General features: G+C 55.5%; 1 protein-coding gene across 5 annotated transcripts in view; it reads right to left on the bottom strand.

Moving 5' to 3' along the window:
• Nucleotides 1-26,533, bottom strand: part of LOC140429704 (uncharacterized) — a 248,618-nt gene that overhangs the window by 66,570 nt on the left and 155,515 nt on the right. For all 5 annotated transcript variants that reach the window (XM_072517027.1, XM_072517029.1, XM_072517026.1 and 2 more), the window contains exon 11: nucleotides 20,072-20,159. In XM_072517027.1, coding sequence (XP_072373128.1) covers nucleotides 20,072-20,159 — 88 coding nt within the window. The remainder of the gene's footprint in view (nucleotides 1-20,071; nucleotides 20,160-26,533) is intronic.

The raw sequence follows: 26,533 nt of genomic DNA, 5'->3' as shown, positions 1-26,533 counted from the left end.
CCAGGGAGTGCGAGAATGGAGCAACCCAGGGAGAGCGAGAGTGGATCGACCCAGAGAGAGCGAGAGTGGAACGACCCAGGGAGAGCAAGAGTGGAGCGACCCAGGGCGAGTGAGAGTGGTGCGGCCCAGGGAGAGCGAGAGTGGAGCGACCCACAGAGAGCGAGAGTGTAGCGACCCAGGGAGAGCGAGAGTGAAGCGGCCCAGGGAGAGCGAGAGTGGAGCGATCCAGGGAGAGCAAGAGTGGAGCGACCCAGGGAGAGCGAGAGTGAAGCGACCCAGAGAGAGCGAGAGTGGAGCGATCCAGGGAGAGCGAGAGTGGATCGACCCAGGGAGAGCGGGAGTGGAGCGACCAAGGAGAGTGAGGGTGGAGCGATCCAGGGAGAGTGGAGCGACCCAGGGCGAGCGAGAGCGGAGCGACCCAGGGAGAGCAAGAGTGGAGCGAGTCAAGGAGAGTGAGAGTGGAGTGACCCAGGGAGAGTTAAAGTGGAGCGAACCAGGGAGAGTGGAGCGACCCAGGGAGAGCAAGAGTGGAGCGACCCAGGGAGAGTGAGAGTGGTGCGACCCAGGGAGAGCGAGAGTGGAGCGACCCACAGAGAGCGAGAGTGTAGCGACCCAGGGAGAGCGAGAGTGGAGCGACCCAGGGAGAGCGAGAGAGGAGCGATCCAGGGAGAGCGAGAGTGGAGCGACCCAGGGAGAGCGAGAGTGAAGCGACGCAGAGAGAGTGAAAGTGGAGCGATCCAGGGAGTGCGAGAGTGGAGCGACCCAGGGAGAGCGAGAGTGGAGCGACCCAGGGAGAGCGAGAGTGGAGCGACCCAGTGAGAGCGAGAGTGGAGCGATCCAGGGAGAGCGAGAGTGGAGCGACCCAGGGAGAGCTGGAGTGGAGCGACGCAGATAGAGCGAGAGTGGAGCAATCCAGGGAGTGCGAGAATGGAGCAACCCAGGGAGAGCGAGAGTGGATCGACCCAGGTAGAGCGAGAGTGGAACGACCCAGGGAGAGCAAGAGTGGAGCGACCCAGGGCGAGTGAGAGTGGTGCGACCCAGGGAGAGCGAGAGTGGAGCAACCCACAGAGAGCGAGAGTGTAGCGACCCAGGGAGAGCAAGAGTGAAGCGGCCCAGGGAGAGCGAGAGTGGAGCGATCCAGGGAGAGCAAGAGTGGAGCTGCCCAGGGAGAGCGAGAGTGAAGCGACCCAGGGAGAGCGAGAGCGGAGCGATCCAGGGAGAGCGAGAGTGGAGCGACCCAGGGAGAGCGGGAGTGGAGCGACCAAGGAGAGTGAGAGTGGAGCGATCCAGGGAGAGTGAAGCGACCCAGGGCGAGCGACAGTGGAGCAACCCAGGGAGAGCAAGAGTGGAGCGACTCAAGGAGAGTGAGAGTGGAGTGACCCAGGGAGAGTGAAAGTGGAGCGACCCAGGGAGAGTGGAGCGACCCAGGGCGAGTGAGAGTGGTGCGACCCAGGGAGAGCGAGAGTGGAGCAACCCACAGAGAGCGAGAGTGTAGCGACCCAGGGAGAGCAAGAGTGAAGCGGCCCAGGGAGAGCGAGAGTGGAGCGATCCAGGGAGAGCAAGAGTGGAGTGGCCCAGGGAGAGCAAGAGTGGAGCGGCCCAGGGAGAGCGAGAGTGAAGCGACCCAGGGAGAGCGAGAGCGGAGCGATCCAGGGAGAGCGAGAGTGGAGCGACCCAGGTAGAGCGGGAGTGGAGCGACCAAGGAGAGTGAGAGTGGAGCGATCCAGGGAGATTGGTGCGACCCAGGGCGAGCGACAGTGGAGCGACCCAGGGAGAGCGAGAGTGGAGCAACCCACAGAGAGCGAGAGTGTAGCGACCCAGGGAGAGCAAGAGTGAAGCGGCCCAGGGAGAGCGAGAGTGGAGCGATCCAGGGAGAGCAAGAGTGGAGTGGCCCAGGGAGAGCAAGAGTGGAGCGGCCCAGGGAGAGCGGGAGTGGAGCGACCAAGGAGAGTGAGAGTGGAGCGATCCAGGGAGATTGGTGCGACCCAGGGCGAGTGAGAGTGGTGCGACCCAGGGAGAGCGAGAGTGGAGCAACCCACAGAGAGCGAGAGTGTAGCGACCCAGGGAGAGCAAGTGAAGCGGCCCAGGGAGAGCGAGAGTGGAGCGATCCAGGGAGAGCAAGAGTGGAGTGGCCCAGGGAGAGCAAGAGTGGAGCGGCCCAGGGAGAGCGAGAGTGAAGCGACCCAGGGAGAGCGAGAGCGGAGCGATCCAGGGAGAGCGAGAGTGGAGCGACCCAGGTAGAGCGGGAGTGGAGCGACCAAGGAGAGTGAGAGTGGAGCGAACCAGGGAGATTGGTGCGACCCAGGGCGAGCGACAGTGGAGCGACCCAGGGAGAGCAAGAGTGGAGCGACTCAAGGAGAGTGAGAGTGGAGTGACCCAGGGAGAGTGAAAGTGGAGCGACCCAGGGAGAGTGGAGCGACCCAGGGCGAGTGAGAGTGGTGCGACCCAGGGAGAGCGAGAGTGGAGCAACCCACAGAGAGCGAGAGTGTAGCGACCCAGGGAGAGCAAGAGTGAAGCGGCCCAGGGAGAGCGAGAGTGGAGCGATCCAGGGAGAGCAAGAGTGGAGTGGCCCAGGGAGAGCAAGAGTGGAGCGGCCCAGGGAGAGCGAGAGTGAAGCGACCCAGGGAGAGCGAGAGCGGAGCGATCCAGGGAGAGCGAGAGTGGAGCGACCCAGGTAGAGCGGGAGTGGAGCGACCAAGGAGAGTGAGAGTGGAGCGATCCAGGGAGATTGGTGCGACCCAGGGCGAGCGACAGTGGAGCGACCCAGGGAGAGCGAGAGTGGAGCAACCCACAGAGAGCGAGAGTGTAGCGACCCAGGGAGAGCAAGAGTGAAGCGGCCCAGGGAGAGCGAGAGTGGAGCGATCCAGGGAGAGCAAGAGTGGAGTGGCCCAGGGAGAGCAAGAGTGGAGCGGCCCAGGGAGAGCGGGAGTGGAGCGACCAAGGAGAGTGAGAGTGGAGCGATCCAGGGAGATTGGTGCGACCCAGGGCGAGTGAGAGTGGTGCGACCCAGGGAGAGCGAGAGTGGAGCAACCCACAGAGAGCGAGAGTGTAGCGACCCAGGGAGAGCAAGTGAAGCGGCCCAGGGAGAGCGAGAGTGGAGCGATCCAGGGAGAGCAAGAGTGGAGTGGCCCAGGGAGAGCAAGAGTGGAGCGGCCCAGGGAGAGCGAGAGTGAAGCGACCCAGGGAGAGCGAGAGCGGAGCGATCCAGGGAGAGCGAGAGTGGAGCGACCCAGGTAGAGCGGGAGTGGAGCGACCAAGGAGAGTGAGAGTGGAGCGAACCAGGGAGATTGGTGCGACCCAGGGCGAGCGACAGTGGAGCGACCCAGGGAGAGCAAGAGTGGAGCGACTCAAGGAGAGTGAGAGTGGAGTGACCCAGGGAGAGTGTAAGTGGAGCGACCCAGGGAGAGTGGAGCGACCCAGGGAGAGTGAGAGTGGAGCGACTCAGGGAGAGTGAGAGTGGAGCGACCCAGGGACAGTGAGAGTGGAGCGACCCAGGGAAAACGGGAGTGGTTCGAGCCATGGAGAGCGGGAGTGGAGCGAGCCATGGAGAGCGAGAGTGGAGCGACCCAGGGAGAGTGAAAGTGGAGCGACCCAGGGAGAGTCAAGCGACCCAGGGAGAGTGAGAGTGGAGCGACTCAGGGAGAGTGGAGCGACCCAGGGAGAGTGGGTGGAGCGACCCAGGGAGAGAGAGAGAGAGTGGAGCGACCCAGGGAGAGCGAGGGTGGAGCGACACATGGAGAGCGTGAGTACAGCGACACAGGGAGAGCGAGAATGGAGCGATCCAGGGAGAGTGAGTGGAGCGACCCCTTGAGAGTGAGTGGAGCGTCCCAGGGAGAGTGAGTGGAGTGACCCAGGGTGAGCGGGAGTGGAGCGACCCAAGGAGAGCAAGAATGGAGCGACCCAGGGAGAGCGAGAGTGAAGCGACCCGGGGAGAGCGAGAGTGGAGCGATCCAGGGAGAGTGAGTGGAGTGACCCAGGGAGAGCGGGAGTGGAGGGACCCAAGAAGAGAGAGAATGGAGCGACCCAGGGAGAGCTAGAGTGGAGCGACTCAGGGAGAGCGAGAGTGGACCAACCCAGGGAGAGTGAGAGTGGAGGGACCTAGGGAGAGCTAGAGTGGAGCGACGCAGATAGAGCGAGAGCGGAGCGATCCAGGGAGTGCGAGAATGGAGCAACCCAGGGAGAGCGAGAGTGGAGCGACCCAGAGAGAACGAGAGTGGAACGACCCAGGGAGAGCATGAGTGGAGCGACCCAGGTAGAGCGAGAGCGGAGCGATCCAGGGAGTGCGAGAATGGAGCAACCCAGGGAGAGCGAGAGTGGAGCGACCCAGAGAGAGCAAGAGTGGAATGACCCAGGGAGAGCCAGAGTGGAGCGACCCAGAGAGAGCGAGAGTGGTGCGACCCAGGGCGAACGAGAGTGGAGCGACCCAGGGAGAGCGAGAGTGGAGCGACCCAGGGAGAGCGAGAGTGGAGCGACCCAGTGAGAGCGAGAGTGGAGCGATCCAGGGAGAGCGAGAGTGGAGCGACCCAGGGAGAGCGGGAGTGGAGCGACGCAAATAGAGCGAGAGTGGAGCGATCCAGGGAGTGCGAGAATGGAGCAACCCAGGGAGAGCGAGAGTGGATCGACCCAGAGAGAGCGAGAGTGGAACGACCCAGGGAGAGCAAGAGTGGAGCGACCCAGGGCGAGTGAGAGTGGTGCGGCCCAGGGAGAGCGAGAGTGGAGCGACCCACAGAGAGCGAGAGTGTAGCGACCCAGGGAGAGCGAGAGTGAAGCGGCCCAGGGAGAGCGAGAGTGGAGCGATCCAGGGAGAGCAAGAGTGGAGCGACCCAGGGAGAGCGAGAGTGAAGCGACCCAGAGAGAGCGAGAGTGGAGCGATCCAGGGAGAGCGAGAGTGGATCGACCCAGGGAGAGCGGGAGTGGAGCGACCAAGGAGAGTGAGGGTGGAGCGATCCAGGGAGAGTGGAGCGACCCAGGGCGAGCGAGAGCGGAGCGACCCAGGGAGAGCAAGAGTGGAGCGAGTCAAGGAGAGTGAGAGTGGAGTGACCCAGGGAGAGTTAAAGTGGAGCGAACCAGTGAGAGTGGAGCGACCCAGGGAGAGCAAGAGTGGAGCGACCCAGGGAGAGTGAGAGTGGTGCGACCCAGGGAGAGCGAGAGTGGAGCGACCCACAGAGAGCGAGAGTGTAGCGACCCAGGGAGAGCGAGAGTGGAGCGACCCAGGGAGAGCGAGAGAGGAGCGATCCAGGGAGAGCGAGAGTGGAGCGACCCAGGGAGAGCGAGAGTGAAGCGACGCAGAGAGAGCGAAAGTGGAGCGATCCAGGGAGTGCGAGAGTGGAGCGACCCAGGGAGAGCGAGAGTGGAGCGACCCAGGGAGAGCGAGAGTGGAGCGACCCAGTGAGAGCGAGAGTGGAGCGATCCAGGGAGAGCGAGAGTGGAGCGACCCAGGGAGAGCTGGAGTGGAGCGACGCAGATAGAGCGAGAGTGGAGCAATCCAGGGAGTGCGAGAATGGAGCAACCCAGGGAGAGCGAGAGTGGATCGACCCAGGTAGAGCGAGAGTGGAACGACCCAGGGAGAGCAAGAGTGGAGCGACCCAGGGCGAGTGAGAGTGGTGCGACCCAGGGAGAGCGAGAGTGGAGCAACCCACAGAGAGCGAGAGTGTAGCGACCCAGGGAGAGCAAGAGTGAAGCGGCCCAGGGAGAGCGAGAGTGGAGCGATCCAGGGAGAGCAAGAGTGGAGCTGCCCAGGGAGAGCGAGAGTGAAGCGACCCAGGGAGAGCGAGAGCGGAGCGATCCAGGGAGAGCGAGAGTGGAGCGATCCAGGGAGAGTGAAGCGACCCAGGGCGAGCGACAGTGGAGCAACCCAGGGAGAGCAAGAGTGGAGCGACTCAAGGAGAGTGAGAGTGGAGTGACCCAGGGAGAGTGAAAGTGGAGCGACCCAGGGAGAGTGGAGCGACCCAGGGTGAGTGAGAGTGGTGCGACCCAGGGAGAGCGAGAGTGGAGCAACCCACAGAGAGCGAGAGTGTAGCGACCCAGGGAGAGCAAGAGTGAAGCGGCCCAGGGAGAGCGAGAGTGGAGCGATCCAGGGAGAGCAAGAGTGGAGTGGCCCAGGGAGAGCAAGAGTGGAGCGGCCCAGGGAGAGCGAGAGTGAAGCGACCCAGGGAGAGCGAGAGCGGAGCGATCCAGGGAGAGCGAGAGTGGAGCGACCCAGGTAGAGCGGGAGTGGAGCGACCAAGGAGAGTGAGAGTGGAGCGATCCAGGGAGATTGGTGCGACCCAGGGCGAGCGACAGTGGAGCGACCCAGGGAGAGCAAGAGTGGAGCGACTCAAGGAGAGTGAGAGTGGAGTGACCCAGGGAGAGTGTAAGTGGAGCGACCCAGGGAGAGTGGAGCGACCCAGGGAGAGTGAGAGTGGAGCGACTCAGGGAGAGTGAGAGTGGAGCGACCCAGGGACAGTGAGAGTGGAGCGACCCAGGGAGAACGGGAGTGGAGCGAGCCATGGAGAGCGGGAGTGGAGCGAGCCATGGAGAGCGAGAGTGGAGCGACCCAGGGAGAGTGAAAGTGGAGCGACCCAGGGAGAGTCAAGCGACCCAGGGATAGTGAGAGTGGAGCGACTCAGGGAGAGTGGAGCGACCCAGGGAGAGTGGGTGGAGCGACCCAGGGAGAGAGAGAGAGAGTGGAGCGACCCAGGGAGAGCGAGGGTGGAGCGACACATGGAGAGCGTGAGTACAGCGACACAGGGAGAGCGAGAATGGAGCGATCCAGGGAGAGTGAGTGGAGCGACCCCTTGAGAGTGAGTGGAGCGTCCCAGGGAGAGTGAGTGGAGTGACCCAGGGTGAGCGGGAGTGGAGCGACCCAAGGAGAGCAAGAATGGAGCGACCCAGGGAGAGCTAGAGTGGAGCGACCCAGGGAGAGCGAGAGTGGACCAACCCAGGGAGAGCGAGAGTGGAGCGACCCAGTGAGAGCGAGAGTGGAGCGACCCAGGGAGAGCGAGAGTGGAGCGACCCAAGGAGAGCGAGAGTGAAGCGACCCAGGGAGAGCGAGAGTGGAGCGACCCAGGGAGAGCGGGAATGGAGGGACGCAGATAGAGCGAGAGTGGAGCGATCCAGGGAGAGCAAGAGTGGAGCGATCCAGGGAATGCGAGAGTGGAGCGACCCAGGGAGAGTGAGTGCGGTGACCCAGGGAGAGTGAGTGGAGCGACCCAGGGAGAGTGAGTGTAGCGACCCAGGGAGAGTGAGTGGAGTGACCCAGGGAGAGTGAGTGGAGTGACCCAGGGAGAGCGGGAGTGGAGCGACCCAAGGAGAGGGAGAGTGGAGCGACCGAGGGAGACCTAGAGTGGAGCGACCCAGGGACAGCAAGAGTGGAGCAACCCAGGGAGAGCGAGAGTGGAGCGACCCAGGGGGAGCGAGAGTGGAGCAGCCCAGGGAGAGCAAGAGTGGAGCGACCCAGGGAGAGCGAGAGTGGTGCGACCCAGTGAGAGCGAGAGTGGAGCGATCCAGGGAGAGCGAGAGTGGAGCGATCCAGGGAGTGCGAGAATGGAGCAACAGAGGGAGAGCGAGAGTGGAGGGACCCAGAGAGAGCGAGAGTGGAACGACCCAGGGAGAGCAAGAGTGGAGCGACCCAGGGGGAGTGAGAGTGGTATGACCCAGGGAGAGCGAGAGTGGAGCGACCCAGGGAGAGCGAGAGTGGAGCGACCCAGTGAGAGCGAGAGTGGAGCGATCCAGGGAGAGCGAGAGTGGAGCGACCCAGGGAGAGCGGGAGTGGAGCGACGCAAATAGAGCGAGAGTGGAGCGATCCAGGGAGTGCGAGAATGGAGCAACCCAGGGAGAGCGAGAGTGGATCGACCCAGAGAGAGCGAGAGTGGAACGACCCAGGGAGAGCAAGAGTGGAGCGACCCAGGGCGAGTGAGAGTGGTGCGGCCCAGGGAGAGCGAGAGTGGAGCGACCCACAGAGAGCGAGAGTGTAGCGACCCAGGGAGAGCAAGAGTGAAGCGGCCCAGGGAGACCGAGAGTGGAGCGATCCAGGGAGAGCAAGAGTGGAGCGACCCAGGGAGAGCGAGAGTGAAGCGACCCAGAGAGAGCGAGAGTGGAGCAATCCAGGGAGAGCGAGAGTGGATCGACCCAGGGAGAGCGGGAGTGGAGCGACCAAGGAGAGTGAGGGTGGAGCGATCCAGGGAGAGTGGAGCGACCCAGGGCGAGCGAGAGCGGAGCGACCCAGGGAGAGCAAGAGTGGAGCGACTCAAGGAGAGTGAGAGTGGAGTGACCCAGGGAGAGTTAAAGTGGAGCGAACCAGGGAGAGTGGAGCGACCCAGGGAGAGCAAGAGTGGAGCGACCCAGGGAGAGTGAGAGTGGTGCGACCCAGGGAGAGCGAGAGTGGAGCGACCCACAGAGAGCGAGAGTGTAGCGACCCAGGGAGAGCGAGAGTGGAGCGACCCAGGGAGAGCGAGAGAGGAGCGATCCAGGGAGAGCGAGAGTGGAGCGACCCAGGGAGAGCGAGAGTGAAGCGACGCAGGGAGAGCGAGAGTGGAGCGATCCAGGGAGTGCGAGAGTGGAGCGACCCAGGGAGAGCGAGAGTGGAGCGACCCAGGGAGAGCGAGAGTGGAGCGACCCAGTGAGAGCGAGAGTGGAGCGATCCAGGGAGATCGAGAGTGGAGCGACCCAGGGAGAGCGAGAGTCGAGCGACCCAGTGAGAGCGAGAGTGGAGCGATCCAGGGAGAGCGAGAGTGGAGCGACCCAGGGAGAGCGGGAGTGGAGCGACGCAAATAGAGCGAGAGTGGAGCGATCCAGGGAGTGCGAGAATGGAGCAACCCAGGGAGAGCGAGAGTGGATCGACCCAGAGAGAGCGAGAGTGGAACGACCCAGGGAGAGCAAGAGTGGAGCGACCCAGGGCGAGTGAGAGTGGTGCGGCCCAGGGAGAGCGAGAGTGGAGCGACCCACAGAGAGCGAGAGTGTAGCGACCCAGGGAGAGCAAGAGTGAAGCGGCCCAGGGAGACCGAGAGTGGAGCGATCCAGGGAGAGCAAGAGTGGAGCGACCCAGGGAGAGCGAGAGTGAAGCGACCCAGAGAGAGCGAGAGTGGAGCAATCCAGGGAGAGCGAGAGTGGATCGACCCAGGGAGAGCGGGAGTGGAGCGACCAAGGAGAGTGAGGGTGGAGCGATCCAGGGAGAGTGGAGCGACCCAGGGCGAGCGAGAGCGGAGCGACCCAGGGAGAGCAAGAGTGGAGCGACTCAAGGAGAGTGAGAGTGGAGTGACCCAGGGAGAGTTAAAGTGGAGCGAACCAGGGAGAGTGGAGCGACCCAGGGAGAGCAAGAGTGGAGCGACCCAGGGAGAGTGAGAGTGGTGCGACCCAGGGAGAGCGAGAGTGGAGCGACCCACAGAGAGCGAGAGTGTAGCGACCCAGGGAGAGCGAGAGTGGAGCGACCCAGGGAGAGCGAGAGAGGAGCGATCCAGGGAGAGCGAGAGTGGAGCGACCCAGGGAGAGCGAGAGTGAAGCGACGCAGGGAGAGCGAGAGTGGAGCGACCCAGGGAGAGCTGGAGTGGAGCGACGCAGATAGAGCGAGAGTGGAGCAATCCAGGGAGTGCGAGAATGGAGCAACCCAGGGAGAGCGAGAGTGGATCGACCCAGGTAGAGCGAGAGTGGAACGACCCAGGGAGAGCAAGAGTGGAGCGACCCAGGGCGAGTGAGAGTGGTGCGACCCAGGGAGAGCGAGAGTGGAGCAACCCACAGAGAGCGAGAGTGTAGCGACCCAGGGAGAGCAAGAGTGAAGCGGCCCAGGGAGAGCGAGAGTGGAGCGATCCAGGGAGAGCAAGAGTGGAGCTGCCCAGGGAGAGCGAGAGTGAAGCGACCCAGGGAGAGCGAGAGCGGAGCGATCCAGGGAGAGCGAGAGTGGAGCGACCCAGGGAGAGCGGGAGTGGAGCGACCAAGGAGAGTGAGAGTGGAGCGATCCAGGGAGAGTGAAGCGACCCAGGGCGAGCGACAGTGGAGCGACCCAGGGAGAGCAAGAGTGGAGCGACTCAAGGAGAGTGAGAGTGGAGTGACCCAGGGAGAGTGAAAGTGGAGCGACCCAGGGCGAGTGAGAGTGGTGCGACCCAGGGAGAGCGAGAGTGGAGCAACCCACAGAGAGCGAGAGTGTAGCGACCCAGGGAGAGCAAGAGTGAAGCGGCCCAGGGAGAGCGAGAGTGGAGCGATCCAGGGAGAGCAAGAGTGGAGCGGCCCAGGGAGAGCAAGAGTGGAGCGGCCCAGGGAGAGCGAGAGTGAAGCGACCCAGGGAGAGCGAGAGCGGAGCGATCCAGGGAGAGCGAGAGTGGAGCGACCCAGGGAGAGCGGGAGTGGAGCGACCAAGGAGAGTGAGAGTGGAGCGATCCAGGGAGATTGGTGCGACCCAGGGCGAGCGACAGTGGAGCGACCCAGGGAGAGCAAGAGTGGAGCGACTCAAGGAGAGTGAGAGTGGAGTGACCCAGGGAGAGTGTAAGTGGAGCGACCCAGGGAGAGTGGAGCGACCCAGGGAGAGTGAGAGTGGAGCGACTCAGGGAGAGTGAGAGTGGAGCGACCCAGGGACAGTGAGAGTGGAGCGACCCAGGGAGAACGGGAGTGGAGCGAGCCATGGAGAGCGGGAGTGGAGCGAGCCATGGAGAGCGAGAGTGGAACGACCCAGGGAGAGTGAAAGTGGAGCGACCAGGGAGAGTCAAGCGACCCAGGGAGAGTGAGAGTGGAGCGACTCAGGGAGAGTGGAGCGACCCAGGGAGAGAGGGTGGAGCGACCCAGGGAGAGAGAGAGAGAGTGGAGCGACCCAGGGAGAGCGAGGGTGGAGCGACACATGGAGAGCGTGAGTACAGCGACACAGGGAGAGCGAGAATGGAGCGATCCAGGGAGAGTGAGTGGAGCGACCCAGGGAGAGTGAGTGGAGCGTCCCAGGGAGAGTGAGTGGAGTGACCCAGGGTGAGCGGGAGTGGAGCGACCCAAGGAGAGCAAGAATGGAGCGACCCAGGGAGAGCTAGAGTGGAGCGACCCAGGGAGAGCGAGAGTGGACCAACCCAGGGAGAGCGAGAGTGGAGCGACCCAGTGAGAGCGAGAGTGGAGCGACCCAGGGAGAGCGAGAGTGGAGCGACCCAAGGAGAGCGAGAGTGAAGCGACCCAGGGAGAGCGAGAGTGGAGCGACCCAGGGAGAGCGGGAATGGAGGGACGCAGATAGAGTGAGAGTGGAGCGATCCAGGGAGTGCGAGAATGGAGCAACCCAGGGAGAGCGAGAGTGGAGCGACCCAGAGAGAGCGAGAGTGGAACGACCCAGGGAGAGCAAGAGTGGAGCGATCCAGGGAATGCGCGAGTGGAGCGACCCAGGGAGAGTGAGTGCGGTGACCCAGGGAGAGTGAGTGGAGCGACCCAGGGAGAGTGAGTGTAGCGACCCAGGGAGAGTGAGTGGAGTGACCCAGGGAGAGTGAGTGGAGTGACCCAGGGAGAGCGGGAGTGGAGCGACCCAAGGAGAGGGAGAGTGGAGCGACCGAGGGAGACCTAGAGTGGAGCGACCCAGGGACAGCAAGAGTGGAGCAACCCAGGGAGAGCGAGAGTGGAGCGACCCAGGGGGAGCGAGAGTGGAGCAGCCCAGGGAGAGCGAGAGTGGAGCGACCCAGGGAGAGCGAGAGTGGTGCGACCCAGTGAGAGCGAGAGTGGAGCGATCCAGGGAGAGCGAGAGTGGAGCGATCCAGGGAGTGCGAGAATGGAGCAACACAGGGAGAGCGAGAGTGGAGCGACCCAGAGAGAGCGAGAGTGGAACGACCCAGGGAGAGCAAGAGTGGAGCGACCCAGGGGGAGTGAGAGTGGTATGACCCAGGGAGAGCGAGAGTGGAGCGACCCAGGGAGAGCGAGAGTGAAGCCACCCAGGGAGAGCGAGAGTGGAGCGATCCAGGGAGAGCGAGATTGGAGCGACCCAGGGAGAGCGGGAGTGGAGCGACCAAGGAGAGTGAGAGTGCAGTGACCCAGGGAGAGTGAAAGTGGAGCGACCCAGGGAGAGTGGAGCGACCCATGGAGAGTGAGAGTGGAGCGACCCAGGGAGAGCGGGAGTGGAGCGAGCCATGGAGAGCGGGAGTGGAGCGAGCCATGGAGAGCGAGAGTGGAGCGACCCAGGGAGAGTGAAAGTGGAGCGACCCAGGGAGAGTGAAGCGACCCAGGGAGAGTGAGAGTGGAGCGACCCAGAGAGTGAGATGTCCTGATATTACTTCCTTGATAATTGATAGTCATTTGGGATTACGGCGACTTTTATTGGTTGATCTCATCTCGGCCTCATTTCGACTTTCCTGCCTGTTCCCCTTAACCCTTCACCCCAGCACTAATTAAAAATCTATCTATCTCTTCCTTAAATTTGTTTCGTGTTCCGGTGTCCACTGCACTCTGGGGTAAAGAATTCCGCAGAATCACGACCCTTTCGGTGAAGTGATTCCTTCGCATTTTATTTTGAATCTGCAAACCTTTAGCCTAAAACTATAGCCCCTCATTCCAGAATGTGCAACAAGGGGAAACATCCGCTGGAAATCTACCCTGTTGATCCCCTTTAGCATCTTTATACCTCAATTAGATCGTCTCTCATTCTTCTAAATTCCAGCAAGTATCGGCCTAAACTGCTCAATCTTGCTTAAGTTCTGCATCTGGGATCAATCTAGCGAACTGTAGTACTGTAAACTTGAGGTCATCCAAAAATATCCTCGTGTGTCCTTATTTGCACCATTCACCCATCTGCGCTCACTGACCTACATTGACATCCAGTCAAGCAACACCTCAATTTTAAAATTCTCACCCTCCTTTTCAAGTCCCACATGTACCTCTCCCCATCCCATTTCTGTAATCTTCTCCAGCCTTACAGCTCTCCGAACAAAACTGGACTCATTTAATTCTGGTCTCTTGGGCATTCCCAAGAAGCAGATTCCGCACAGGTAGTGACATAAGCTGTGAATCAAACCCGGGTCCCTGGCGCGGTGAAGCAACAGTGCAAACCACTGTGCTATCGTGCTGCCACTTGGGGCCATTTATGTTAAAGGACCTATACAGCTACAAATTGTTGTTGCAGGAAAAGAGAGAAAAGGATTTGGGGCAGTGCTGACACATAATATACTGCCTTCCCCCATGGCGAATTTGGTTGTGGGGGGGTGTATTTAATCAGGTGGGAGGTTGGCAGGTGGAACCCTGCCGCCTTCCCACCACTGCTCTGATTAAGACTGTGGCAAGAAGTAACATGGACAGTCTTTCCACACTGTTAACGATTGAGCTATGAAATGGGTAATGAATGCCCATTCATTGTGCCATCATTGGTATTCGTCTAGCAGTGGGCAGGGGCTTGCCGTTCAGGCAGCCCAAATGGCAAATTCTGTCGAGGTTGCTTGTGGGCTTCGGTGAAGGGTCTTTCGTTCAAAGGCAGTCAGTGCCTGATTGAGGGACCTAGCACATGAGGAAGGGGGGGGGGGCTGAGAGTCACTCAGCTGCCCTTGTTACCAAACCTCTTCCCATGTGCGCCCCACCCTTTGATCCCATCCCACTATCACCCACCTGTGTCTGGGTCCAGTCCATCTGCGATCATGGGCCTTGAATGGGCGGCTAGCAAAAATTACTGCCACGGGCAGCACGGTGGTGTAGTGGTAGTACTGCAGTCTCACGGTGCCGAGATCCCAGGTTCGATCCCAGCTCTGGGTCACTGTCCGTGTGGAGTTTGCACATTCTCCCCGTGTTTGCGAGGGTTTCGCCCCCACAACCCAAAGATGTTCAAGGTAGGTGGATTGAACATGCTAAATTGCTCCTTAATTGAAAAAAATAAATAAATTGTGTACTCTAAATTTATATTAAAAAAACGAAATTACTGCCTCCAGTCGTGCTGCTCAGCAAGAAAGGGCTACTCTCCTCTGATTGGCTAGCAGCTCTTGGAAGGTGATACTTCTGCCCCCGGGTCCTTTATCCCACTGCTGCCCTGTTGAGTGCTGAAGTGGCACTTAATGCGGCAGCCATTTCCAAAAAGAGGTGATGTGCAGCTCCGGCTGGACCCCCGCTACCTCCATTGGATTGAGACTACCACCTATGTTTAGAGAATAAGCTTCAGCACACTGACTGGTGTGGCAATAAACGCTGGCAGCATGTCAGAAATATCACCAGGAAGATACTACATAAAATTGGAAGGTTTGCAGAAATACTAGAGGACTTCAAATGATCTGTAGAAGTCACAGTGAGTCAATTCTGTCCAAAAGTAATACATTAGGGTATATAAGTAATGGTCATTTTTAAATTATTTTGTTTCACAAAATATTGCAAGCAAAATTATGATCCGCATTCTTCTGTAGTAGTCTGAACCAAATTCTCCAACCTGAAGGCATTTTGATCAAAATAGAATGTTTGTCCAGCTGGCCATGTGTAAATTAAATTAAATAGTCACCAGCCTTTTAATTTTAAAATGACAGCAATGTCATTAGTTGTGTGGAACAGCATTACATTTCCCTTTGATCTGGGCTTAATTTAGATACTTCACGTCAAATTCCTTTATCTGGTCCAAAGTAAATGTTATTGTCACTGCTTAATTTAAGTACTTTTTCTCCAAACCAAAGGTGTAATAATGGGTACCTGCATGGTTCCTAACTACGCTTGCCTTTTTATGGGGTATGTAGAACATTTATTGTTCCAGGTTTACATGGGTCCCCTCCCACAACTCCTTTACCGATACATTGATGACTATTTTGGTGCCGCTTCATGCTCTCGTCCGGACCCGTAAAAAGTCATCAACTTCACTTCCAGTTTCCACCCCTCCATCACTTTCACCTGGTCCAACTCAGACACTTCCCTTCTCTTCCTTGACCTTTCTGTCTCCATTTCCGGCAATAGATAAAAGCTTTGACAAAGGGTCATCTGGACTCAAAATATTAGCTCTTTTCTCTCCCTACAGATGCTGCCAGACTTGCAGAGATTTTCCGGCATTTTCTCTTTGGTTTCAGATTCCAGCATCCACAGTAATTTGCTTTTATTTTAATTTAAGCATTCTTTTGTTGGCTGTGACCAAGTTCTTTGTGAATTGAAGTTGAGTAACTTCACCAAATTATACTGTTGCTGGTATGGGTGAAGGAACTTTGGGCGGCACGGTAGCACAAGTGGTGAGCACTGTTGCTTCACAGCGCTAGGGACCCAGGTTTGATTCCCGGATTGGGTCACTGTCTGTGCAGAGTCTGCACGTTCTCCCCGTGTCTGCGTGGGTTTCCTCCACAAGTCTTAAAGACATGCTTGTTGGGTGAACTGGACATTCTGAATTCTCCCTCTGTGTTCCCATACAGGTGCCGGAGTGTGGCGACGAGGGGATTTTCACAGTAACTTCATTGCAGTGTTAATGTAAGCCTACTTGTGACACTAAAAGATTATTCTATTATTATTATTGTCATCAATAGCTTAATGGTAGTACTCTCGCTGCCGAGCCAGAAGATTAAGGCTTCAGGGCTGATGCTCTGCCATCTTTTGAATGAAATATTAAACTCCTCAGGTCCCATGGGACTATTTTGAGGAAACATAAGGGAATTATCCTCATCTGGCCAATGTTTGTTCCAAAAATCAGCATCACAAAAGTGTGATTAACTGGTCATTATCAAACTGCTGTTTGTGGGAGCTTGCCATGCACAAATTCACTGCTGCCTTCTCGATATTACTACAATGACAACACTTCAAAGAATTTAATAAACTGTAAGGCACTATGGGACATCTTAAGGTCATGCAAGGTGATAATAAATGCAGGTCTCTTTCCTTTCTGTCCATCAATTGCAATCTTCATTTATTGACCTTGTTCATGATTTTATCTTCAAAGTGAAACATGGTTTATAAACGTGAATCTTTTGGTTGAAGTTCTAGAAATATATTTGAGAAGGGCAGTTCTCTTTCGAGATTTTCGTAAGCTTTAAAATGTGCTTTTAATTGAAGAAACTGAGTACAGTTTCTTGGTACATGTTTTGAAATGTCTCTTTTATAGTATTGGCCTCAATATGTGGCGGGATTCTCCGGCCTCTCAGTCACGTGTTTCTCGGCGGTGGGAGGAGGTGCGCCGTTCGCCAGCGGCAGGATTCTCTGTTCCCTCCGCTGTCAATGAAGCCGCCCATCGAAGCCACCCACGCTGCTAGGAAACCCATGGGCAGGGATGTCCTGCTGGCAGGACCAGGTAGACCCGCTGCCAGCGAACAGCCTGAGAATACCTGCCACTGTTGTTTCAGTAGATATGTAGTATGATCCCAAAATTTACATTCCTCCGACTTTATCCCAGCGATTTACAATTATAGTCTATCCATTGCCCCAGTTATTCTACCTCTGACCTCACCCAAACTCTGGCTTCTAATTCTTGGCCGCTCTACTTTTCCTTCCTCGCCTTATGAGCCATTGCCTTAGATGTCCTGGTCTGTCAACTCCCGACGAGTTAACAAAAGCAAAATACTGCAGATGCTGAAAACCTGAAGTAAAAACAGAAAATGCTGGAAATACTCAGATCTGGTAGATTCTGTGGAGAGAGGAACAGATTTAGGTCCAGGTTCTTTCTCCAGGACAATTTCTCTCCCCACAGAAGTTGCCAGATCTGCTAAGTATATCCAGTATTTTCTGTTTTTATTCCTACATGACCTAATCTCTCCCAACACATTGGACAATTTAAATTCTAAGGGTTGCATTAATATCCTCATTACCATTTTCCAATTTGAAGCCTGGATCCAACACGGAGGAAGGCATCCAGATAAAAAGCCAAGAAAAGTAACAGTAAAATGTCTCAGGAAAGGAACCGAAGGAAGGCAATGGAAGGAAGAGATCAGGGAAGAAAGGAACTGAAGGGATGCAATTGAATGAAGAGATTAGGGCCGGGATTCTCCCCCAACCGGCGGGTGGGCTGTACCGGCGCCACAGAGTGGGGTGAACCACTCCGGCATCGGGCCGCCCAGAAGTTGCGGAATCCTCCGTACTTCCGGGGGCTAGGCCGGCGCTGGAGTGGTTGGCACCACGCCAACCGGCACCGAAGGGCCTCCGCCGGCCAGCGCTAGTTGGCGCATGCGCGGGAGCGCCAGCGTGTTCTGGCGCATGCGCAGAACCGGTGGCGTGATCCCTGCGCATGCGCAGGGGGTTTCTTCTCTGAGCCGGCCATGGCGGAGCTTTACAGAGGCCGGCGCGGAGGGAAAGAGTGCCCCCGCAGAGGCCCGCCCGCAGATCGGTGGGCCCGATCGCGGGCCAGGCCACCCCCCCCCCCCGCGGAACCGGATTCCCCCGCACCCCCCGAGGACTCTGCAGGCCACTCTCAGAGCCAGGTCCCGCCGGTATGGACCTTGTCTAATCCACGCCAGTGGGACTGGCCGAAAACGGGTGGCTGCTCAGCCCATTGGGGCCCGGAGTATCGCCGGGGGCGGCCATTGCCAACAGCCCCCGACTGGCGCGATGTGATCCCCGCCCCCGCCAAAAAACCGCGCCGGAGAATTCGGCAGCCGGCTTCGGAGCGGCAGGGCGAGATTCATGCCGCCCCACAGCGATTCTCCGACCCGGCGGGAGGTCAGAGAATCCCACCCCAGGTGTTGGATTCTCCTCAGCCCCGCGCCAAAATCGCAGCCGGCGCGGGGGCGGAGAATCCACTTCCAAGCCATAATCGGGCCTGGCACTGGTCCGGCAATTCTCTCGGGGTGACCGTGGAGTACGCCGTGCTGCCGGGGGGCCATTACCAGAGGCTCGCCCAGCAACCCTCCGCTCCCGACCAGCCGAGTTCCTGAGGGCGTGGAACTAACCATCTATTGCCGGTCGGGATGCTGGCATGGCGGCTGTGGACTCAGTCCTCGACCGCCCTGGTCGGGGGCGGGGGGATCGGAGGCCGGGGGGCCATATAGGCGGCTGGGGATTAAATCTGCACGGTTTCAGGCTTTGGCGCATGGCCGATCAGGGGATTTCTTTTTTCTATGTGGCTCCGTGGTGCGAGTGCGCCATTGAGCTCGGCACGGCCGCTGGAGGCCGCCGCTGTGCGCATGCGCGGACTCCGAACCGGAAGTGCGAGGGCCCGTATCCGCAGCTAAAGCTGCAAATTTTCCACCGGGTCCCTGCTAGCCCCATGCAGGGCATTGAATTTGTTCAACTATTTTGTAGGAATTTTGGGAGTAAAACTCCACCGTTTCTATACCGGCGTGGGGACATAGTCCCATTTTGGGTGAATCCAGCCCCTGGGAAGGAATGAACCGAAGGAAGGCTTTTGAAGGAAGAGATCAGGAAGAGAAGAGATCTATCAACAAAAACTGAGATCAGAAGGTTGAGAAAGAATGACAATGGAGAGAGTATGAGAAGGACAAAAGGTAGGGGAAGGCATCAGGGAGAGAAATGAGCTGAATCACGGGCTATGGGGGAATGGGGGTGAGAGAATGAAGAGCATCGTAAAAAAGAGATCCTCACATATCAGAGACAAAGACCTCAAAGAATATGAAACAAAGTAAGAGATCATGCAAGGTGATCAGGTAAGGGAACCAGAGACCAGGAATACATAGGAACAGGAGTAGACCATATTTAAATTAATGATCTTCATTTGCACTTTGCTACAATAGTAAATGTGATCATTTTACTTTTGACAAACCACAATGATCCCAAGAGTCAAGATAAACTGATATTTGTCACATCACTCAAAAACATCTCAAATTACTTTCATGCATATTGGGTAAGATCCTGGCATGGATAGAGGATTGGCTGACTGGCAGAAGGCAGAGAGTGGGGATAAAGGAGTCCTTTTTCAGGATGGCAGCCGGTGACTGGTGGTGTGAGTCAGGGGTCTGTGCTGGGACCGCAACTTTTCACAATATACATTAATGATCTGGAAGAAGGAACTGAAGGCACTGTTGCTAGGTTTGCAGATGATACAAAGATCTGTAGAGGAACAGATAGTATTGAGGAAGCAAGGGGGCTGCAGAGGATTTGGGCAGGCTAGGAGAGTGGGAAATGAATTGGCAGATGAAATACAATGTGGAAAAGTGTGAGGTTATGCACTTTGGAAGGAGGAATTTAGGCATAGACATTTTCTAAATGGGGAAATGCTTAGGAAATCAGAAGCACAAAGGAAGTTGGGAGTCCTTGTTCACGATTTTCTTAAGGTTAATGTGCAGGTTCATTCGGCAGTTAGGAAGGCAAATGCAATGTTAACATTCATGTTGAGAGAGCTAGACTACAAGACCAGGGATGTATTGTGAGCAGTTTTGGGCCTCACATCTAAAGAAGGATGTGCTGGCCTTGGAAAGGGTCCAGAGGAGGTTCACAAGAATGATCCCTGGAATGAAGAACTTATCTTATGAGGAACGGTTGAGGACATTGGGTCTGTACTCATTGGAGTTTGGAAGGATGAGGGGGAATCTTATTGAAACTTACAGGTTTGGATAGAGTGGACGTGGAGAGGATGTTTCCACTTGAAGGAAAAACTAGAACCAAGGGACACAATCTCAGCTTGAAGCGACAACACTTTAAAACAGAGATGAGGAGGAATTTCTTCAGCCAGAGGGTGGTGAATCTGTGGAACTCTTTGCCGCAGAAGGCTGTGGAGGCCAAGTCACTGAGTGTCTTTAAGACAGAGATAGATAGGTCTTATTAATTAGGGGATCAGGGATTATGGGGAGAAGGCAGGAGAATGGGGATGAGAAAAATATCAGCCATGATTGAATGGCGGAGCAGACTCGATGGGCCGAGTGGCCTATTTCTGCTCCTATGTCTTATGGTCTTATTGACTTCCGTTATGCAAGCAAACAGGCATCAGCCTTACCCATAGGCAGTATTTTGATGAATATCCTGACATCTCTTTTTTGGGTAAGGCTCCTTGAAGGTGCAGGTCTAGGGATTGCAGCATGAATAATGAAGCACTCACACAACAAAACTGAGATGGCAGCCTGGAATGTGTAGCTGCACCTCAAATGGACATGAATCCACATCCCGCTGACTCAACCACAATAGTGCCGTCAACTCAGCCAAAACTGAAGAAACTTCTAAGAAACGCTTAGAAATAACAAGCCTCAGTAACAGATGATGGGTCTATGCAATGCAAGAAGGTTCATATGTGTTAGACCCTCACTGCTGTTTCATGTAATTTGAATACCTTCAATATCACGTTGTTCAGATCAATACCAATGCAGTTTCTAGATCCATTTCCAAAACAGCATAAAAGTTTTTCTTGACCAGCATTTCTGCAAAAGAAGATTATAAATATTTATATTTCCCAATTTTTCTACAATTTAACTTACATTTTCAGCATAAAGTTGCCAACCCTTTATAGATTATCTGGTTGATCTCAACCAGAAGAATCATTGGGGCATTAAAAAAATTGGAAATGGTGAAAAAAGACTTAACAGTCAAGAATTGTTCCAAGTTTGATTGTTTCCCAATGGATAGGGGAAGACGTTGCACCATGAAGATGGACTGTCCCGTGACCAGTGACAGGAGCATTGAGGTGGGGCATCTGGAAGCAGGTGATATAATGAAACTTCCCAGAATACATCCAATCAGAATTTGCAACTTTATTTCAGCATCATAAACAGCAGAATCCATTTTCCCCCCCATTTTTTTTATTCTCCTCCTTTTTCACATTTTCTCTCACATTTATATCCATCAACAATAAACAATAATCAGCAAGATATGTCAGTCCCTATAATAACAACGATCCCATCTACCCACCAACCCCCAAACCTCAACCCGCATGTTTACATAAACAAATGGCAAAAAGGAATCAGGGATTACCCGTAGTCACCCTTAATCTTACACAGCTCCCCCCACCCGCCCCCCCCCCCCCCCACCCCACCGCCCCCAACCCAGGTCTCCAGCTCCTCCCGTCCACTGCCTCTTGTAAAACTCCTCCTCCCAACCTCGGTTCCTTCCCCCCAACTTTCCACCCCGGCTAGACCACTCGAACCCTGTTCTGCCAGGCTCCGATTGGCCGCAGCCCCTCCCCCCACCTCACTCTCGTTCACTGGCCAGCTTAAACCGGCCAGCGTGGAGGCCCCCGCCCGGGTCCCTTTCCCACTTGCCCGGCCCTAGGAAAGCCCAAAGATCCCCTTTTAGCACACAAACCCCGCATATCCACCTACACACCAAAGAACCCTCGTTTCGAGTGAGTCCCGTCCCTTCCCTTGTCCAAATATATACCACATTGGCTCCTTCAGTCTCTACACCCGCGCGCAGTGATACAAAAAAGAAGAAAATACAGTCATGAGGTTACATCGGCACATGGCCAATCCTCAATTTGTCAGTTCTGCCACAGTCCTTCTGCTTTCGCAAACTCCTCCGCTGCTTCCGCCGTTCCAAAATAAAAGTCCCTGAACTTGTAAGTCACCCTCAGCTTCGCTGGATATACAATGCCGCACCACACCTTGCTATTGTACAATGCCCTCTTCACCCGGTTGAAGGCAGCCCCCCTCCTTGCCAGCTCCACCGTAAAGTCCTGGTATACACGTATACCAGCTCCAGCCCACTGCACCACCCGCTTCTGCTTGGCCCAGCTCAGGACCTTCTCCTTCACACTGTACCTACGGAAGCACAGTCACTGCACTTGGTGGCTCACTCGCCTTTGGTACAGGCCTCCACGACCGATGAGCCCGATCCAGTTCATATCGGGAGGGATCCTCCCCCTCCCCCAATAGTTTTGCCAACATCGCGGCAAAATACTCAGTCGGCTTCGGTCCTTCAACTCCTTCGGGCAGCCCCACAATCCTCAAATTCTGTCGCCTGGATCTGTTTTCCAGGTCTTCCATTTTTCCTCTCAGATCCTTGTTAGTATCCATCACCTTCCTCATCTCTTTCCCCATCGAGGCAAGTTGATCACCGTGCTGCAATAACGTCTCCTCCACTTCCTTCAGCGCCTCCCCTTGCTCTCGCACCTCTGCCACTGTGCTCGCCACCTCCGCCCTCACCGGGGAAATCGCCTCCTCCACCAGCACACTCAAAACCTCCCTCATCTCCTTCCTCACCGTCTCCATGCATTTCCCAATCTGCGCCAACTGCTTTTCAAATTCCGCATCCATCACATTAGTTATTTCTTCAACCGTAAGCAGTGCAGCCTTCCCTGGTGCTCCAGCCTCCATTTTCCTTGGTGACCCCGCGGTGACCTTTCCACTCCCCGACGAACCTTCAGCTGTTTTTTTTCCGGCCGTTTTCTTGCTCACCCTCAACATTTTTCTTTGTTCTTTTTTTCCTCCTGTGTCTTCACTGTGCCTCCTCCGTGCCTTCTCCCTGCTTCTGCCGCCTCTGTGGACCCTGGGACCGGGCTTAAAGCCCCAAAAATGCTGTTGCCGAACGGGAGCTCTCCATTGTGAGCCCGCCTCCCGCCCGCCGTCACCGGGAGTCCAGCAGAATCCATTTTGAACAGATTACACATTATAACTCGCTGGGAGCACATGGTGGTAAGTTGTACAGTGATGGTATTGAGATCTGCCATTTAAAATTCCAGTGGATTTTGATCTCCATATCCAAACACCCAACATCTGCTTGTGCAGGAAAAGCTCTTTGTCAGGAGCTCAAAGTAGTAACGTTTACTCTATAACACCTGTCTTTATGAAGTAAAAATAATGTGCAGTTAAATAACACCCATCATATGAGGATGTTCCAAGGTGCTTTACAGAGTTAATCACTGTAATGTAGTCACTGTATTCTGAAAATCCTCATAATTTTAATTCCTAATTTGAGAGACAGCATCTCAAACAGTAGTTCTCCCTCAGTACTGCGCTGACCTGCCAGTCTAGATTGTGTGCTCATGTCTCAATTTAGTGGAATGTAGAACCAACAACCTTCTGAATCAGAGATGTGGATATTTCTATCCATTCACTGTTTCATACAAATTATCAGTGTTAAATAAATCTGGATGATGAAGTACTTTGCAGTCAACAAAGTAATATTTTTTAGGTGTAGCCACTGTTGTAATGATAGCCATTATGCATGTGGCAAGCTCCCACAGCAGCAACGAAAATAGGCCTTTTTTTTTAAAGGTAGGTGGTTGAGGAATAAATGTTAATCATGACATCAGAGAGACTCCCCTGCTGCTCTCTGAATAGTGCCATGGGCTCTTCTACATCCAGCTGGGAAGGCAGACACAACTTTGGTGACACCATTATTCCTGGCCAGAATGAAAATTGTAAAATTTCCCCCACCAACCATGCTTGGAAACCCTAATATAGTGACTACGATTGATTTTTACACGTCGGAGATTGCTGTAGAAATCACTCTTCCATTATAAGCTGTGTGATGAAAATGACTGTTTTTGTCCTCAGGGCATTAAAGCTTACTGGCATACTGTCAACTTTAATCGAGGCAGGAAGATAGCATGGGACAACTACTTCTTTGGTGTTATGCTGCAATGACACAATCATTGAGTTCTTCAAACTGTCTCCCACTCATCTCAACAATTAGTCTGATGAAGTATATTTGATCACAGCAACACACAAGATGCAGACCACACTGCAAGATGCAGAGGAACACAAGGGGCTTGATTTCTGTATTTCCGACTAATAGGTGCTAATTGTATCCTGCTGTCTGGAATCTCACATTAATTTACAGGAAGGAAGAGGATGATTAGCCAATGGCTTACTCCAGCACTGCTTGATTGGGCTTTCAGACTGTCCTGTTTACTTCTCATAGAAAGTCTAATGATAGATGATGGGGCGGGCTACTGTTTTATACTGCTTAGATGACATGATCAATCATTCATATCACTTTCAGCAATTGCTGCTTCCACCTGGCACTCACTTGCTGTGATTACAAGTGATTGAACAACTTTCCTCTATGCTGTGACAGGTTTCAGATGGCTGAAACAGGGTCATGAGTAAAATTGATGATTGAATGTAAATTTTATTTGCATTTTTGGCACCAATTCATGAGGTAAACCAAAACTAAAATCAGGCAGTAACTCATAGCTCTGAACTTCCAAACTGAACTGCAGTTATCAGTATTTCCCAATAAACCAGGAGAGAGCAAATAGTAAAGTGCAAAATGAGGTGAGCTCACATTGTAGAGCAGGAAATAGCAGGAAATCAAAGCCACACTACACAAACTAAAGAAGCATAAATCTTTCACAGAACACTGGGACTCTGACTTTGCCAATACATGGACACAAACAGAGCATAGGAATATTTTAGGAACTGGAATCAACTCATGAAATACAGCCTCTAGGAAAGGGATGCAGGGAGAGGGCTGAAAGACATAGGATGTGATTTTCCCACCGTGTTGTGCCGGGTGCACACCGACCAGGAGGCCCAAAATGGATTTTGCGCCAAACACCGAGCCGGGCGAGGTGCACCCCACCCACTGCGCCTGATGCGATCTGGATCACGCTCTAGCTGGACATCATCCAGGTCATCACATTTGAATGATTCATTAGGGTCATTTAAATATGCGCAGCCCGTTTGAGGCTGCATTCTCCCGGCTGCACTGGCTGCACTGGCGAGGCCTCACATGTGTGCAAATTAATATGGTCTTCACAAATGGAGACCAGGCGTGATGGCCATGCCAGGAGCTTGGGCGCCATTGGAGCTCCTGGGTGGTCAGGGACAGGGCAGGGCAGTGCCCCTACCAACCTGGAAGTGCTAACCTGGCACTGAAGGGGGCCAGGTTGACACTGCCAAAGTGCCAGGTTAGCATGTCCGATAGGCAGGGCCTGAGGGGGTGCACTTTAAAGGAGGGTGAAGGCAGTATGAAGGATGGAGGGGGCCCGATGTGACCCTGTAACGGGAAATGTTCACTTGGGGGATGGGGATCCACCATGTGCTGATGACCACGAGGATGGATGGGTGTGGGGACGTGTCACTCTCATGCCTGGGTGATGGTGGGAGTCACGCAGACCTTGTGATGGGGATAGGGAGATTGTCCATGTGTGTGTGAGATCGTGATGTCTGTGGGGGGCGGGGGAGGAGAGACCCCTCAACCTCACTTTGAGATCGGGACATCCTTTAAAAAAAGATTAAGTGAGCGATTCTCCGGGAAGATTTCTAAGTGTTGTACAGAGCGTGAATTGCCGCGAGCTTCCCAGCGCTCGGCCCAGCGAGGCAGGCAACGCTATTCAACACTAATTGGTCCACTTAACGAGGCCGCACGGATTCTCGCCGCAAATGAAGGCTCGCAGCTGATTCGCTTTCACCGCACTTGTCAGTCCCCCACTAACAAGGTCGAGCAGCACATAAGCTGCACTTGCTCAGCCAACCCAAGCCTTATCTCAACAATGGCGCCGAAGAGACCAGCCCCAAGATTCAGGGACGCTGACCTGGGGAGGCTGCTAGTCATTGTGGAGGCCAAGAGGGATGTCTGAATTCTCCCTCGGTGTACCCGAACAGGCGCCGGAATGTGGCGACTAGGGGCTTTTCACAGTAACTTCATTGCAGTGTTAATGTAAGCTTACTTGTGACAATAAAGATTATTATGATGTCCTGTTCCCCTGAGGGTCCAGGGGTAGGTTAGCCATAGGGCAGCTAGTGCTGCCTGGGAAGCGGTGGCGGCGGCAGTGAGCTCGGAGAGTGTGACCAGGAGGACTGCCCTCCAGTGCAGGAAGAAGGTCAATGACCTATACCGCACAAGTGAGTAGACACCAACATCCCCCCTCTCCCCCGAGACCTCTCCCCCGCCACTGGAGCGTCTACCCCCTTCAACCCTCCCAATCCTTCCTCCACCCCTCCCCTTTAACCTCCCAACTTCTCCTTCATACACTCCCTCCCACCACTCAGGAAAAGCTCTACCACAACCATCGGGAGAGGACCCAGACTGGCGGTGGCGTGCTGGATATTAGGATCCTTACCACTTTTGAGGAGCGTGCCCTGGAGGTGACCGGTGTGACCGAGGATACAGTTGTCACCCACGCGGAGGCTGGCAGACCCGCAGGGATGATGAACCACCGGGCCCCACCCAAAGGACCTGTCAAACCTTAGTTGTTATTGCCATTCTGACTTGTTTCATCCCTTCCAATGACCACATGCCCATCGTCCTACAGGTCCTCCAGCCGATGGCCCATCCCAGGCGGCACCCTCTCCAGCTTCTTAGGCAAACATCTCAGAGGAGAGCTCCGTGGATGCCACCCTAATAGTCACGGCACAGCTGTCATCCCCACCCTCTAGCAGGGGACGCGCATTATGGGGGGACCTATCTTCTTCCGCGCTGGGCCCCGCTATGATGCGCAGGGGCCGCCGCACGCATGCGCGGTCCCGCGGCCGAAAGTGCTGGGGCCTGTATCAGCAGCCGGAGCTGCATGAAGCACTCCAGCGCTGTGCTGGCCCCTTTGGGTTGCAGAATCGGCGAGCCAAGAGGCCCATTGACGCCGGCGTGAAACACTCCGGTGTTTACGCCGGCGTCAACACTGTCGCGATTTCGGAGAATCCTGGCCAAGGTCTTTCTGACTCACTTGACGTCTCTTAAAATTTTGGCTGTGCAGCTATCCCTTCTGAACCTTCCCTTAGGATCCCAGCCCCATGCCAAGTTAGTTTAAACTTGTACTGGATTTTTGAAAGTGTTGATGAATTAGTCTTATTTCCTCACTCTTTCCCGTTTTAAGCAATTATCCAAATCCCTTTCGAAAGTTGCTACAGAATCA

Source organism: Scyliorhinus torazame, chromosome 9 (genome assembly GCF_047496885.1).
Source record: "Scyliorhinus torazame isolate Kashiwa2021f chromosome 9, sScyTor2.1, whole genome shotgun sequence".
Taxonomy (NCBI): domain Eukaryota; kingdom Metazoa; phylum Chordata; class Chondrichthyes; order Carcharhiniformes; family Scyliorhinidae; genus Scyliorhinus; species Scyliorhinus torazame.
Note: the sequence above shows the minus strand (reverse complement) of the source record. Positions and strands in the feature narration are given on the sequence as shown.